This window comes from Pseudophryne corroboree, chromosome 1, assembly GCF_028390025.1.
Source record: "Pseudophryne corroboree isolate aPseCor3 chromosome 1, aPseCor3.hap2, whole genome shotgun sequence".
NCBI classification, from domain to species: Eukaryota; Metazoa; Chordata; class Amphibia; order Anura; family Myobatrachidae; genus Pseudophryne; species Pseudophryne corroboree.
In genome coordinates this window covers 1,010,879,971-1,010,894,185 of record NC_086444.1, presented here as the reverse complement: position 1 = coordinate 1,010,894,185, position 14,215 = coordinate 1,010,879,971, and the positions used below count along the sequence as shown (strand labels likewise).

Genomic DNA, 14,215 nt, shown 5'->3' with positions numbered 1-14,215 from the left:
TCAACGACGTCTCTGGTCGGTAACGACCATAGTGGAAATTGAGCATACATGCTCCACAGATAAGCGAGGGTCGTTAACGTCCCGCGGGGCCGCGCATCGGTGGTCGTCGGATGCATACACACTTGACGATATAATGAGCGACGTCGTTGATGAGGGCTGAAATGAACGACGTCGTTCATTTTATCGTCAAGTGTGTATGGGCCTTAAGTCCAGGTATATTAGCAATATTTTCCCCATCCTCTCTTCAATACATTCTAGGATACCTTATTTTAAAGAGGATTTTGCTCTCTTTCAAAGGATGCTGCACTTAGTAGTTAGAACTAAAACTGCCATTGCGGTCCATGTTTTTAGGATATCCTTGCTTCATTCCAAATGGTAATTCAGATTGACTGGGATACTATTTAAGTCACATGTGATCAGTATAGATATCCTTAAAATCTGAACTGAAAATGTGGAGTTTGCAAAACTCTTGAGTTAGAATATAAACCTGCATCAGAAAAATACCAGTAGAGAGCAGATGGGGGAGGGCACTAAAAGTGTACAGTCTCCCTCATCCTGTCACTTTCCCCCCGGGGGCACCCTTGTTTGAAAGCATGAAATAATGGCCAGCTCGCCCGGCCACCCACCCTGGCATCAATAAACACAGGGGTCACCCCGTTATATCCGTAAAGTTTCTGGATTTCAAAATGGTATTCCTTTTTGGGCTACCATTACTCCTATACTTTATGCGTTTCATTTAAACATGTAGAAATTAAAAATAAGTGCAGATTTTATTTTGAAAATCTGTGTGTAGAATCTAGCTTTGCACTATACTGTAAAGGTGAACTAATGCTGAACCATAATGTTGGCTAAATGTTCACAAGATGGGGAGAGACGTGGTGGGTGACCCTCATTTCCTATGGGGAAAACTCCATGTACAATGCATATGAAAAAAATATGATTTAGTAAATTCTATATATTTTCTCCCAAATGTAGCTGCCCTTAGAGGTGAAGCGTACCATCGTTTTCTTAAAATTTTTCATATGATGCACATCGGAACTTTGTGTGAGAAAAAGCCACAGCCTCTGCATTGTAGCACTTTGTATATAGATTCAGACTCATTTGCACACAGATATGCAAATGTCACACATCAAATTGATCAGTGCAGTAAATCAAAGTAGTTTTGTCTCTCATATGTGTTATTTGTGTGACTAAGAAGCACTTTTCACGCAAAGAAAGGTGCACCGCCGAATTGTCCGGGACCTAGTGCACAGACAGCGGCTATGTGCCACAACTAGAGCTACAGTCTATGAGGACAGATCTGTATGTTTAGAGATTATTTTAGATATTTTAAAAGTATACAATTACTCGCATGACCTTTTCAATTTTACGTGGTATCTGAGTTTTTTATAATGAAGAGCTATGTCATAAGCAACTGTGAAAGCGTGCTGGAGAGTAAAGCACAAGGAATACCCAAACGGCCAGCCCGCGGTTCTTGAGCCGCGTTTGGCTCTTTCTTCAGCCTGATGTGGCTCCCGCAGCCGTCCACTGCTGACAGTCTCCACCCAGACCTGTCTGGTCTCAGTCACTGTCTGCCAGCTCACAGTTATACAGGTGAGGGCGGCTAGTTACCGGTGACCGGAGGAGGGGGGGGTGGGGGAGTGGAAGGATGCTGAGAGACACAGTGAAGGAGGGGGGGCGTGGGTGTGGGCTGAGAGGCGCAGAGCGAAGGGGGAGCGGGCTGAGAGGCACAGAGCGAAGGGGGAGCGGGCTGAGGGGTGCAGAGCGAAGGGGAAGCGGGCTGAGGGACGCAGCATGAAGGGGGAGAATGGCTTGTTTCAGTATATTTTATGGTTGATCTGGATTGTTTCAGTGTTTCTCGCCCCCAGTGTGACTAAAAACGGGGGTGTGACACATGGTCGTACTCCTACAGTCCTCAATACTGAAGGTGGGCGCACATAAATGGAGCTTGGCCTTGTGCCAGTTAGACCACGCCCCATTTTTCCACGAGCGCATTATATTGGCTCTTAAGCTTTACTACAGATATTTTTGGGCTCTTTGCCTCTGACTGGTTGGCCACCCCAGGTCCAGCGGGACACCACCTTTTGCAGCCAGGTTTATGTATTAAAAGAAGAGAGCACATCAGTTCCTACTAAAAAACTTTGCACATCCAAAAAGTTTAATGATCTTCCTTTTGCAATAACTATGGAACAGTTTAGGGTATTTGACCCATAGTTACATATCTTGAGCATAGATGCAATGTATGGTTAGGATTTACAATTATTTATATGCAAAATAAATACTGTATTGTCCTGTTACTTGGTGAGAAAATGTTTTGGACTTGCATGTTCTCTATTTTACTAAAGTAGCTATAGTGTATATTCTTTCTCTTAACATTTTTGGTTTTATAATCAAAAAACACAATCAACTATTTAATTTTTTTAATTTTTTTTAGGCGAGATGTATTGGACGATCTAGTGACATTGCACAACTTCAGTAATCAGTTTCTACCAAATGCACTGAGAGAATTTTTCCGACATATACACGCACCAGAAGAACGCGGTGAATACCTCGAAACACTCATTACTAAATTCTCTCACCGATTTTGTGCTTGTAACCCTGCACTGGCACGAGACCTTGGTCTTAGCCCTGGTAAGGAAAATGCCAAGTGTTGGGGATTATAACCTTGGAGACCATAATGCAGTCTTTGGTGTTACACTTAATGGAAAGAAGGAACGTAATTTATACTAACGCCCATATGTGTATAAGGGGAATTAAGCTTTCAAATAGTACAGTATGTCAACAATTCTGACATTTTCTGACCTGTGGACCTTCTGTGTGTGTGTGTGTGTATATATATATAAATATATATATATATGTGTGTGTGTGTGTGTGTGTATATGTATGTGTATATATATATATATATATATATATTTATTTGAATTACTTTTTTTTTTTCTCTTGCGTCCTAGTGGATACTGGGGTCTTGTACTTTAGTACCATGGGGTATGGATCGGGTCCACTGAAGCCTTGGCACTTTAAAACTTTTAGTGTATGTGTGTGCTGGCTCCTCCCCTCTATGCCTCTCTTACCAGACTCCGTTTACAAAAATGTGCCCGAGAAGCATGGTGCACTTCTTCTCTGGAGCGCCAGAGATTTTTTCTTTACTTTAAATGTAGTTTATTATTTTCAGGTAGCTCTGCTTGGCAGACAGACTACCTGCTTCGTTGGACTTAGAGGGGGGACCAAACCAACCTCCTGAGGGTTAATGGTTTTTAATCCCAGCTGACAGGACACCGAGGTACTCATCACACATCGTTAGTATGTGTGCCCACGCCGGCAGCTAGCCGCCACCGTCTAACAGATGCCGAAGATGCTGGTGCGGTGAGTGTTACACCGGGGTCCCAGTTAGCGGGTACCCGGTGTGGAATGGCAACAGGTCGTGGGCCCGGAGCTGCGGTGCCCAACGCGGACAAACTGGCTCAGGGCTGCTAGCCCCGCAGTGCTCACAGTCTGTAAGGCTTTGTGTGCACTGTATTATTATTATTATTATTATTATTATTATTTATTTATTAACAGTTTCTTATATAGCGCAGCATATTCCGTTGCGCTTTACAATTAGAACAACAGTAATAGAACAAAACTGGGTAAAAACAGACAGACATAGAGGTAGGAAGGCCCTGCTCGCAAGCTTACAATCTATAGGGCAAGCTTACAGTATACAGTACAGAAATAGTGTTTTATACCTTTTGCCGGTATAAAATTGAAAGGGACTGTGCGCCATTGTGAGGGGCAAGGCTTCCCGGAGAGGGACCAGCGGCAGGAAGGCGCCATTTCTTTGCTGCTGCGGATCATCAAGGCTGCAGGCACACTGCTTCTCCAGGACCCACGCTTTAACAGGCTGTCGGAACTGGTACCAGGGGGTCATAGCCAGGGAGTGAGCGGTAGAGCCGCTGCACTGTTATTATATACACTACATACACGCTTTGTGCTGCTGTGTTTTGTGTGCTGGGTCCGCTCCTCTGTGTCACTCCAAAGGGCTTTCTTGGGTCTGTGTGGGGTATTTAGCTGTTTTTTTTTTTTTGTACTGTATCATGTCTGAGAACTTAGTTATGTGTGCTGCTTGTAATTTTACCCCGTCTTCTGCTGGGTCTATCATGTGTGGGCAATGTTCCTGGTCTCCTCAGGGAACCAGCTCACAGGCACCTGACTGGTTGGATAGCTTTAAAAGCATGATTCACAATGTAAATACTGAGCTAGCAGCAGCTAAGAGAGAAAAGCAGGTGTTAAAACACTCCATAGATTTGTGTGGCTAGGGCAACAGATTCCAAGAAGGCTTCACAACCCCCTCTAGTGGCTTCACACAAACACTCCTTGCTACAGAATCCTTGATACTGATTCTGATCAGCCAGATGTGGATGATGATGATGATGATATGGACGAGGACAGTTTTCTGTCCCCTGGGGCGGAGGCCCTCATTTTTGCTATAAGGGAGGTCCTTCACATTCTGGAGGCGGAACCGGAAGAGGAGATATATTTTAATGTTAGACCCAAGAGTTCAGCTACCTTTCCGGTGTTTAAGGAGTTAAACTCCCTAGCCAAGGAAGCTTGTTTAAATCCTGAAAAAAATGTAAGATTCCTCAGGGGTTTTTATCTACCTTCCCACTTCCCGAGGATGATAGGAAGGTATGGGAAAACCGACCGTCTGTCGATACCTCGGTATCCAGACTGTCAATAACATTGGTGCTGCCGGTTCCTGGGGCGGTATCCCTAAAGGAGCCAGCTGACCGTAAAATTGAGACAACGCTCAAGGCAATATATACGGCAGCTGGAGCAGCACAACGCTCTACAATTGTTTGTGGGTGGATCTCCTGGGTGGTGGTGAAGTGGTCTGATACCATTATTGATGGTTTAGACTCTCTCCCCCGAGATGAGGTAGTGACACTGCTGCAACACATACAAGATGTTGCAAATTTTATGAGTGAGGCTATAAAGGAGTTATGTAAAATAAATGGCCACACTACTTGTATGGCGGTCTCAGCGTGCATAGCTCTATGGTTACATCAATGGACGGCGGACGATGATTCCAAGAAGGGTGTTGAAAATCTTCCCTTTACAGGTGATGCCTTGTTTGGAGACGAATTGAATAAGTGGATCTCCCAAGCAACGGCGAGTAAGCCTACCTACCTGCCGTCTGCTGCGGCACCTGCTAGACGTTCTTACACTGGGCCTTCCTTGCAGTCCTTTTGTGTGGCAAGGTTCAGAGGCAGGGGCCATGGGGGCTCCACCACCTCCAAAGGTTCTCGTGGTAAGTCCCGTAAACCTGCTCCTGCCGTCTCCCTGGACCAGACCGCCATATCCCCTGCCGCCAAACTCTCCGCGTGACGGCCCCAGCAGCAAGGCGACTTTCAGGTAGGTGCTCGCCTTCAACATTTTGCCCACATGTGGGCGGAATCCTGTCGGGATCCTTGGGTGAGGGACCTCATTTCCCATGGATGCCGGCTGGAATGCCAAATGCTCCCTCCTCACAGGTTTTTCAAGTCTGGCTTACCAGCTTTACCTGCAGCAAAAATTACCTTGCAAGAGGCTATTCAAAAACTTTTGCAGACAGGGGTGGTGGTTCCTGTACCCCCTCTGCTATGCACCAGGGGTTTTTACTCAAGATGGGGTGCACCGAACCGTCTGGTTTAAGAACGACAAAAAGACTTGAGTCTGAAGTCTCTCAACCCGTATCTGTGGGTGTTCAAATTCAAGATGGAGTCTCTGAGGGCGGTGGTGTCCACTCTGGTGGAGGGGGAGTTCCTGGTGTCTCTGGATGTCAAGAATGCTTACATTCACATTCCTATGTGGCCCCCTCATCAGGCTTACCTAAGGTTTGCCATATTGGACAACCATTTCCAGTTTCAGGCCTTACCTTTCAGATTATCCACAGCTCCGAGGGTCTTCACGAAGGTCATGGCAGAAATTATGCTACAACTGCGCAGTATGGGAGTGAACATAGTCCCCTACTTGGACGATCTCCTCATAAAGGCTGTGTCCAGGAAACGTCTGCTACACAGCATCGATCTGACTACCCGCCTACTCACGGATCATGGGTGGATCCTCAATTTCAAGAAATCTCGCCTGGAACCGACCCAACCTCTTCAGTTCCTTGGAGTGATAGTGGACAGTATCTTAAAAGGTGTTTCTCCCGATAGACAAGGCTTTGACTATCCAGGCTACGGTCCGCTCAGTGCTCAGTCCTCGCAAGGTGTCTATACATCTTTGCATTAAATTACTGGGCAAGATGGAGGCTGCTTACGAAGCAATCCAATAAGGCAGGTTTCATGCCCGGCCGTTTCAACTGGATCTGCTGGACAAATGGTCGGGGTCTCACCTGCACATGCATCAGGAAGGGACCCTGTCTCCAAAAGCCCGGACTTCTCTATCATGGTGGCTTCAGATTCCTCACCTGGTAGATGGTAGAAGTTTCAAAATCCATTCGTGGATTCTACAGACAATGGATGCCAGCCTCTGGGTTTGGGGAGTGGTGACCCAAGGGGCCCGGTTCCAAGGGTTATGGTCAGTCCAGGAATTGTCTTTACCGATAAACATCCTGGAACTCAGGGTGTTTTACAATGCTCTTCTACAAGCCTCCCCTCTCCTGAAGGGTCAGGCAATCCAGGTTCAATTGGACAAGGCCACGACGGTGGCGTATATACACCGACAAGGGGGAACAAGAAGCAGAGCGGCGATGCGAGAGGTGTCAAAAATCCTCCTCTGGGTGGAGGCCAACGCAAGGGCCATCTCGGCCATATTCATTCCAGGAGTGGACAACTGGGAAGCAGACTTCCTCAGCAGGCACAACCTCCATCCGTGGGAATGGGGCCTATATCCCCAGGTGTTTTAACAGTTACTTCACCGGTGGGGCTGTCCGCAGATAGATCTGATGGCTTCTCGTCTCAACAAGAAGCTGTGCCGTTACTGTTCCAGAACAAGGGATTCACAGGCTGTAGCAGTGGACGCGCTGACGATACCATGGCTGTACCAGTTTGTGTAACTGTTCCCTCCGCTTCTGCTAATCCCAAGGGTTCTCAAAAGACTAAGAAGGGAAAACACTGAAGCAATCCTAATTGCCCCGGATTGGCCTCGGCAGCCGTGATACTCTGACCTCCTGACCATGTCTCTGGAGGATCCCTAGAAGATCTTCAGCAAGGTCCGTTCGTTTTTCCAGACTTACAGCGGCTACGCATGACTGCTTGGAAGTTGACAGGGAGATTCTAGCAAGAAAAGGTCTCTTCCCCCCCCCCCCCCCCCCCCCCAGGTTTATTTCCACCATGGTCCAGGCCAGGAAGATGGTTACGTCGAAGCACTATCATCGTATCTGGAAAAAGTATGTTTCCTGGTGTGAAATTAGAAAGGTGTCTCTTATGGAGTTTAGAATCGGTCATTTTCTACTTTTCCTGCAAGTGGGAGTGGATATGGGCCTATGTTTAGGCTCCATCAAATTCCAGATGTCTGCGCTCTCTATTTTCTTCCAGAAATAACTTGCCGTGTTATCTGAAGTACAGACTTTCCTCAAGGGTGTTCTTCATATACAATCACCTTTTGTGCCTCCCACGGCTCCGTGGGACCTCAATGTGGTTCTGTCCTTTCTCTAATCGGATTGGTTTGAACCCTTAAATAGGGTGGAGTTAAAGTTTGTCACCTGGAAAACGGTGATGTTGTTGGCCTTGGCGTCTGCCCGGCGTGTCTCTGAATTAGGGGCCTTATCTTGTAAGAGCCCTTACTTGATTTTTCATGAAGACAGGGCAGAACTTAGGACCCATCCTCAGTTTTTGCCTAAGGTGGTGTCAGCTTTTCATGTAAATTAGCCTGTTGTGGTTCCAGTGTGGTCTGATACTTCCGTTGTTCCTGAGTCCTTGGATTTGATCAGGGCTCTGAAGATGTATGTCAAAAGGACGGCCCATCATCGGAAATCTGACTCGCTGTTTGTCCTTTTATGATGCCTCTAAGATTGCTCAGAAGCTGGCCGACCAATCTATTGCTCGTTGGCATCGGTTGACCATTCAACAGGCCTATACTTTGCCGATGTCTATTCAAGACCACTCGACGAGGTCTGTGGGCTCTTCCTGGGCGGCTGCCCGGGGTGTTTTGGCCCTACAATTGTGCCGAGCTGCAACTTGGTCTGGTTCGAACACGTTTGTCAAATTCTGTAGGTTCGATACCTTGGCCAAGGATGACCTTCAGTTTGGTCAGGTGGTTTTGCAGGGGTCTTAGCACTCTCCCACCCGTTTTGGAGCTTTGGGACTTTCCCATGGTACTAAAGTACAAGACCCCAGTATCCACTAGGACGTAAGAAAAAATAGGAATTTAATACCTACCGGTAATTCCTTTTCTCCTAGTCCGTATGGATTCTGGGCGCCCGCCTCAGTGCTTCGTTCCTGCTTACCTGTGTAAGTATTGGGTTGAACCGGCTTTGCGGTCCCATTATGTTGGGATAGCTGTGCTATCGGGGGTTTGGTTGGGTTACTATCCGCTGTTCTGGTTAGCGCCCTCCTTTAGTTTCTGGTTGTGTGTTGGCTTGTTGCCACACTGCTGTTGTATTATTCTTCTCTCAGATTATGTCCGTCTCCTCGGGCAGAGTTTTCCTAGACTGAGTCTGGTTGGAGGGGCATAGAGGGGAGGAGCCAGCACACACACATACACACACTAAAAGTTTTAAAGTGCCAAGGCTCCAGTGGACCCGATCTATACCCCATGGAACTAAAGTACAAGACCCCAGTATCCACATTACGGACTAGTAGAAAAGGAATTCCCGGTAGGTATTAAATTCCTATTTTTTTCTAGTCATGAGACTAGGTTCAACTACAATAAAATGAAAGAGTATTTAATTCCTTGAATAAAATTTATTGCTAGTGTGTAACAACAAATATAAAGTTTTAACTGCAGACTTCTCTATTTTCCCTTACAATAAATTAAGTTTATTTTAGATTTCAAGAAACTTTAGAAAATAAAGCTATTGGTTGAATTGGGGGTCATTGTGTTACAGCAGCTGTGGGTGAAGGTAGAGACCTAGTTACATTTGAATACAAGTGAAAACAGATGGGGTAGGCAAAATGTCAAATGTATAAAATATTAGTTGTAAAATAGAGACAAGCACATTCCAAAGATCATCTGTTACTGTGCCAAATTTGGCACCCATTTATTCATGTGTTGAAGCTATCCTATCTCTGTTGTGTATATTTGAGTTTTTAGGACTTCTGTCTAAGCCGCAGTGTTCCTGGTACTACCAGACTGTGCTGCAACAGTTTGTGCTCTGCATACAGTTATTGTTGGAGATGTCTTCTGTGTTGCTCAGTGTACAGTGCCTTGCTAAAGTATTCACCCCTCTTGACTTTTTACATATTTTGTTACACTACAACCTGTAATTTAATTTTTTTTATTTATTTTTTATCTGAATTTTATGTTATGGATCTGCACAAAATAGTCTTAAGTTGGTGAAGTGAAATCAGAAAAATTTATATAAAGAATAATTTTTATAAATAAAAATTTGAAAATTGGCATGTGCATATGTATTCACCCCCTTTGCTGTGAAGTCTCTCCAAAGTTCTGGTGCAACCAATCACCTTCAGAAGTCACATAATTAGTGAAATGAAGTCCACCTGTGTGCAATCGAAGTGTCACATGACCTGTCAGTATAAACACAACTTTTCTGAAAGCTCCCAGAGGCTGCAACACCACTAAGCAAGAGTCATCACACCATGAAGACCAAGGAGCTCTCCAAACAAGTCAGGGACGAAGTTGTTGAGAAGTACAAGTCAGGGTTGGGTTATAAAAAGAAAAAATCCAAATCTTTGATGATCCCCCGGAGCACCATTAAATCCATCGGTTGTGGTATGGAGGGTCGACAGCAACTAGGTCGACCACTGTATGTCGACAGGAATGCTAGGTCGACAGGGTCTGTAGGTTGACATGCTGTAGGCGACAGGTCGGCATGAGGTTTTTTTTTTAAAGTGTCGTTTTCTCTGTACAGTGACCGGGAACCTCAATTAGTGCACCGTGCCCCTCGCATGGGTCGCTTCACTCGCCATGCTTCAGGCAAGGTGCCTCGCTCTGCTACCGCTGCGCTTGCACAGGTTACTATTCCCAATCATAGTCCGCGTGGATCGTAAAGTATGAAAAAGATCAAAACGTGAAAAACTCATGTCGACCTAGTTACTGTCGAACTAGAGTCTGGATACTAAATCCATCATCTTCAAATGGAAAGGAAAAGTGGTACCCCAACAGACCTGCCAAGAGAGAGCCGGCCACCAAAACTCACAGAATGGGCAAGGAGGGCATTAATCAGTGAGGCAGGACAGAGACGAAAGGTAACCCTGAAGGAGCTACAAAGTTCCACAGCAAAGACTGGTGTATCTGCGCATGTGACCACAATAAGCCGTACACTCCATAGAGCTGGGCTTTATTGAAGACTGGCCAGAAAAAAGCCATTACTTAGTGTTAAAAATAAAAAGGCACATTTTGAGTTTGCCAAAAGGCATGTGGACGACTTCCCAAATGTATGGAGGAAGGTGCTCTGGACAGATGAGACTAAAATTGAACTTTTCGGCCATCAGGGAAAACACTATGTCTTGCGCAAACCCAACACATCCCATCACCCCAAGAACACCATCCCCACAGTGAAACATGGTGGTGGCAGCATCATGCTGTGGGGATGTTTTTCAGCAGCAGGGACTGGGAAACTGTTTCGAGTTGAGGGAAAGATGGATGGTGCTAAATACAGGGATATTCTTGAGCGAAACCTGTTTCAGTCTGCCTGTGATTTAAGACTGGGGCAGAGGTTCACCTTCCAGCAGGACAATGATCCGAAGCATACTGCTAAAGCAACACTCGAGTGGTTTAAGGGGAAACATTTAAATGTGTTGGAATGGCCTAATCAAAGCCCAGATCTTAATCCAATTGAGAATCTGTGGTCAGACTTGAAGATTGCTGTCCACTAGCGGAAACCATCCAACATGAAGGCGCTGGCGCAGTTTTGCCTTGGGGAATGGGCAAAAATTCCAGATGCAAGATGTGGCAAGCTCATAGAGACTTATCCAAAGCCACTTGCAGCTGTAATTGCCGCAAAAGGTGGCTCTACAAAGTACTGACCTTAGGGGGTGAATAGTTATGCACGCTGAAGTTTTCTGTTATTTTGTCCTATTTGTTGTTTGCTTCACAATAAAAAAAATAAAAAAATCTTCAAAGTTGTTGGCATGTTCTGTGGATGAAATGATGCAAACCTTCAAACAATACATTTTAATTCCAGGTTGTAAAGCAATAAAACATGAAAAATGCAAAGGGGGTGAATACTTTAGCAAGGCACTGTACATGTATACATTTGCTTGTCTTTGTAGCTGCGCTTTTCTATATGCCAAATGTTTTCTTTCTACCATTTCCCAAGTGCGCTCCTGCAGAATTCATAGATTATTAACAATTCTAAACCTTGCTTCTTAGTTATAAATGGCCACGCCAGTGGTGTAATCAGACATGAGGACTCATTTCAATATAATAAATAAAGACTCCGCTGTCCTAATCACCCCCAACCTCCACTCCATTGCTGAAGTCATACTACCAGCTAAGGCTAGAGCCATCACAATGCAATACCCAACATACAGTACATTGCAGAATATACACATGCTAACTTTGTACAGTGAATTGAAATATGTGTACATTAATTTTATTAATATGTTATATAACATATAATAGCAGTTATAATTCCCAGTTTGGTTATGTCTTTGGAAAATGATTCTCCTTTTTATTGTTATCTCTTTTGACATAGTTTGTCTCAGGTCTGAGTTCAATATTTTGATAAGTGCCAAATGACGCAGCATTCTAACATGACTAAGAGCTAAATAATATGGATCAGTCTGAAAAGCTGAATTTCGTATACTATTGTTTCCCTGTTTTTTGTTTGAAGACTAGCAAATCTTTCACACACTTCTATCGGGTTGGGTTCCGGTCACCATAACGACGCCGGGATCTGAGCTTTAGATTGCCAGCGGGGGCGAGCACAATAAAGCCCCTTGCGGGCTCGCTGCACTTGCCATGCAGCGGGATCGGTGGCTTGCTGCGCTCGCCACAGGTTCTAGTTCCACTTTATGGGTGTCGTGGACACTCGCAGAGTGGGAATAGTCCCTATCAGTCGGCATGCTGACTGCCGGGCTGTTAATTGGTTGGGATCCCAACGTCGGTATAGTGACCAGCGAACCACATCCTCTTCTATGCATGCTTCTTGATTAAAGATTATGGGGCAAAATAAGAAATGTATTGAAAAGAACAAATAACTTATCCCTGCTTAAGTAAACATTAAAATGAGCTTGTACAGTCAAACCTGGTTAAGTGGGATCTCAAGGGACCGCACATTTAGTCTCACTTAAACAGGTATCTCCCTTATCTGGTTTCTCACTTATCCAGGTTCAAGAAGTGTTTGTCTCCTTTATAGAGGGCTTTCTCAGCTCCATCTCCATCAGCCTCTTTTAGTTTCACTTTCATTCTTTGATGTGTGCACATGTTGCTTTCATCTGCCAGCTTCTGGGTCCTAAACTCTTCCCACTCAGTGGCTCTATGAAAGTCATGTGTAAAGGGGATACCCCTGTAAGTCCAGATACAGGGTACTTGAGTGGGGTGTCATATAGAGACTTGTCAAAACCTGTACTAATCCCAGTTACAGAGGTTCTAAAGGCGGTCGTCTGATTTATAGAGGTTAATAAACCGCAAAAATCTCACTCATAGCGGTACTAACAGCAATCGTCTCAGTTATAGAGGCGATTATTCCTAATAATCGAGAAAACTCAGTCTCGGTTAAAGAGGTTTGACAGACTTACTAACAGAGGTTTTTGGTGCGCAAATGCCAGAACCTCACAATTAGTGCCAGTAATAGATGCTTCCTACTTATCCAGGTCCCACTTATCCAGGTTCGACTGTATTTCTTATTATTAGCATACCTAAGGCTTTGCATGTAGTTTAGTATAATTAGCATTGCGCTACATAACATCCAAATTTTTTTGTTATTACAACACATTTTTAAGTATTTTAATTGGGAGTTAAAAAAAAAAAATATATATATATATATATATATATATATATATTTAGCAATTCTCATTAAGCATTTGATCATTTAAAAATAAAATGAAATCAGCAATGATATGAGGTGGTTGGGCCCGTTGTTTGAATACACACAATCGTAATGATAATGCAAGTGCATATGGATTTTGTAATTAACAAAACACTTCAAATTGTTAATATTTAAAATATATGTTGTCAGTCACATTATTTATGACCTGCATTGTTCAAGCTTTTTTTTTTTGTACAATGTTCTTTTTTTGTTTTGTTTTTTAAATTAATGTTAGTTGTTTTTTTCTTTTATGTTTTTGTTTAGATGCCGTGTATGTCCTGTGCTATTCTTTGATTCTGCTTTCCATCGACCTCGCCAGTCCTCATGTGAAGAACAAAATGTCAAAGAGAGAGTTTATCAGAAACACACGTCGTGCTGCTCAGAATATTAGTGAAGAATTTGTAGGCCATCTTTATGACAACATTTATCTTGTCGGCCATGTTGCTGTCTAGAAGCGCAGTCTCTGTGTTTTACATTAGTATCTACTACTACATCTCCCTACAACATTGTCCCAGTTGGCAAATAAGGGGGTTAAGATAGTGCTGGTCATGCTAACCTCTGCCTACAATCTAATGGTGTGTTCTGTCTTTTCTTAGAAATCTACCTTCGAAAGTGACATTTCTTGCAGAATTATTATTTGGTTAATAGTTTTGCGTATCATGTTTGCACAAAGCCGTGCCATTAGACTGATTTAGCCATTTATGACTGTTAAACTGACCTTACAATGTAGGCCTTCTTCAGGGTGTTGGATATAAACACTACATTTTGTATTTTAAAAGCGTTTACCAATGCATTATTTTGTTTTTTTTAAAATATCTTGTAATTTGTACATACTAAACTAAAGAGATTTATAATATAAATATTAAATATGTAAAGTATTTTAACTAAAGTTTCTGTGCCTCCTGATTTTTGTAGTTTGAATGATTTTTAATAGTAAAAGAGAAGCGAGAACATATATTCCAGGACATAATAATGTACTGTGATATATGTATAGTGCCACGATTTGCATAAAATTGCAAATATCAATCTATTGGTAAAAGAAATATACTTGCATGAAATTGGGATAGTATATGATCATATGTTAAGAGCGTACAACAA

General features: G+C 43.7%; 1 protein-coding gene across 4 annotated transcripts in view; it reads left to right on the top strand.

Moving 5' to 3' along the window:
* FBXO8 (F-box protein 8) overlaps window positions 1-14,006 on the top strand; it is a 131,256-nt gene extending 117,250 nt beyond the window's left edge. For all 4 annotated transcript variants that reach the window (XM_063920641.1, XM_063920642.1, XM_063920644.1 and 1 more), the window contains exons 5-6: window positions 2,435-2,631; window positions 13,382-14,006. In XM_063920641.1, coding sequence (XP_063776711.1) covers window positions 2,435-2,631; window positions 13,382-13,569 — 385 coding nt within the window. In that variant the 3' untranslated portion in view covers window positions 13,570-14,006. The remainder of the gene's footprint in view (window positions 1-2,434; window positions 2,632-13,381) is intronic.
* Window positions 14,007-14,215: the final 209 nt, after the last annotated feature.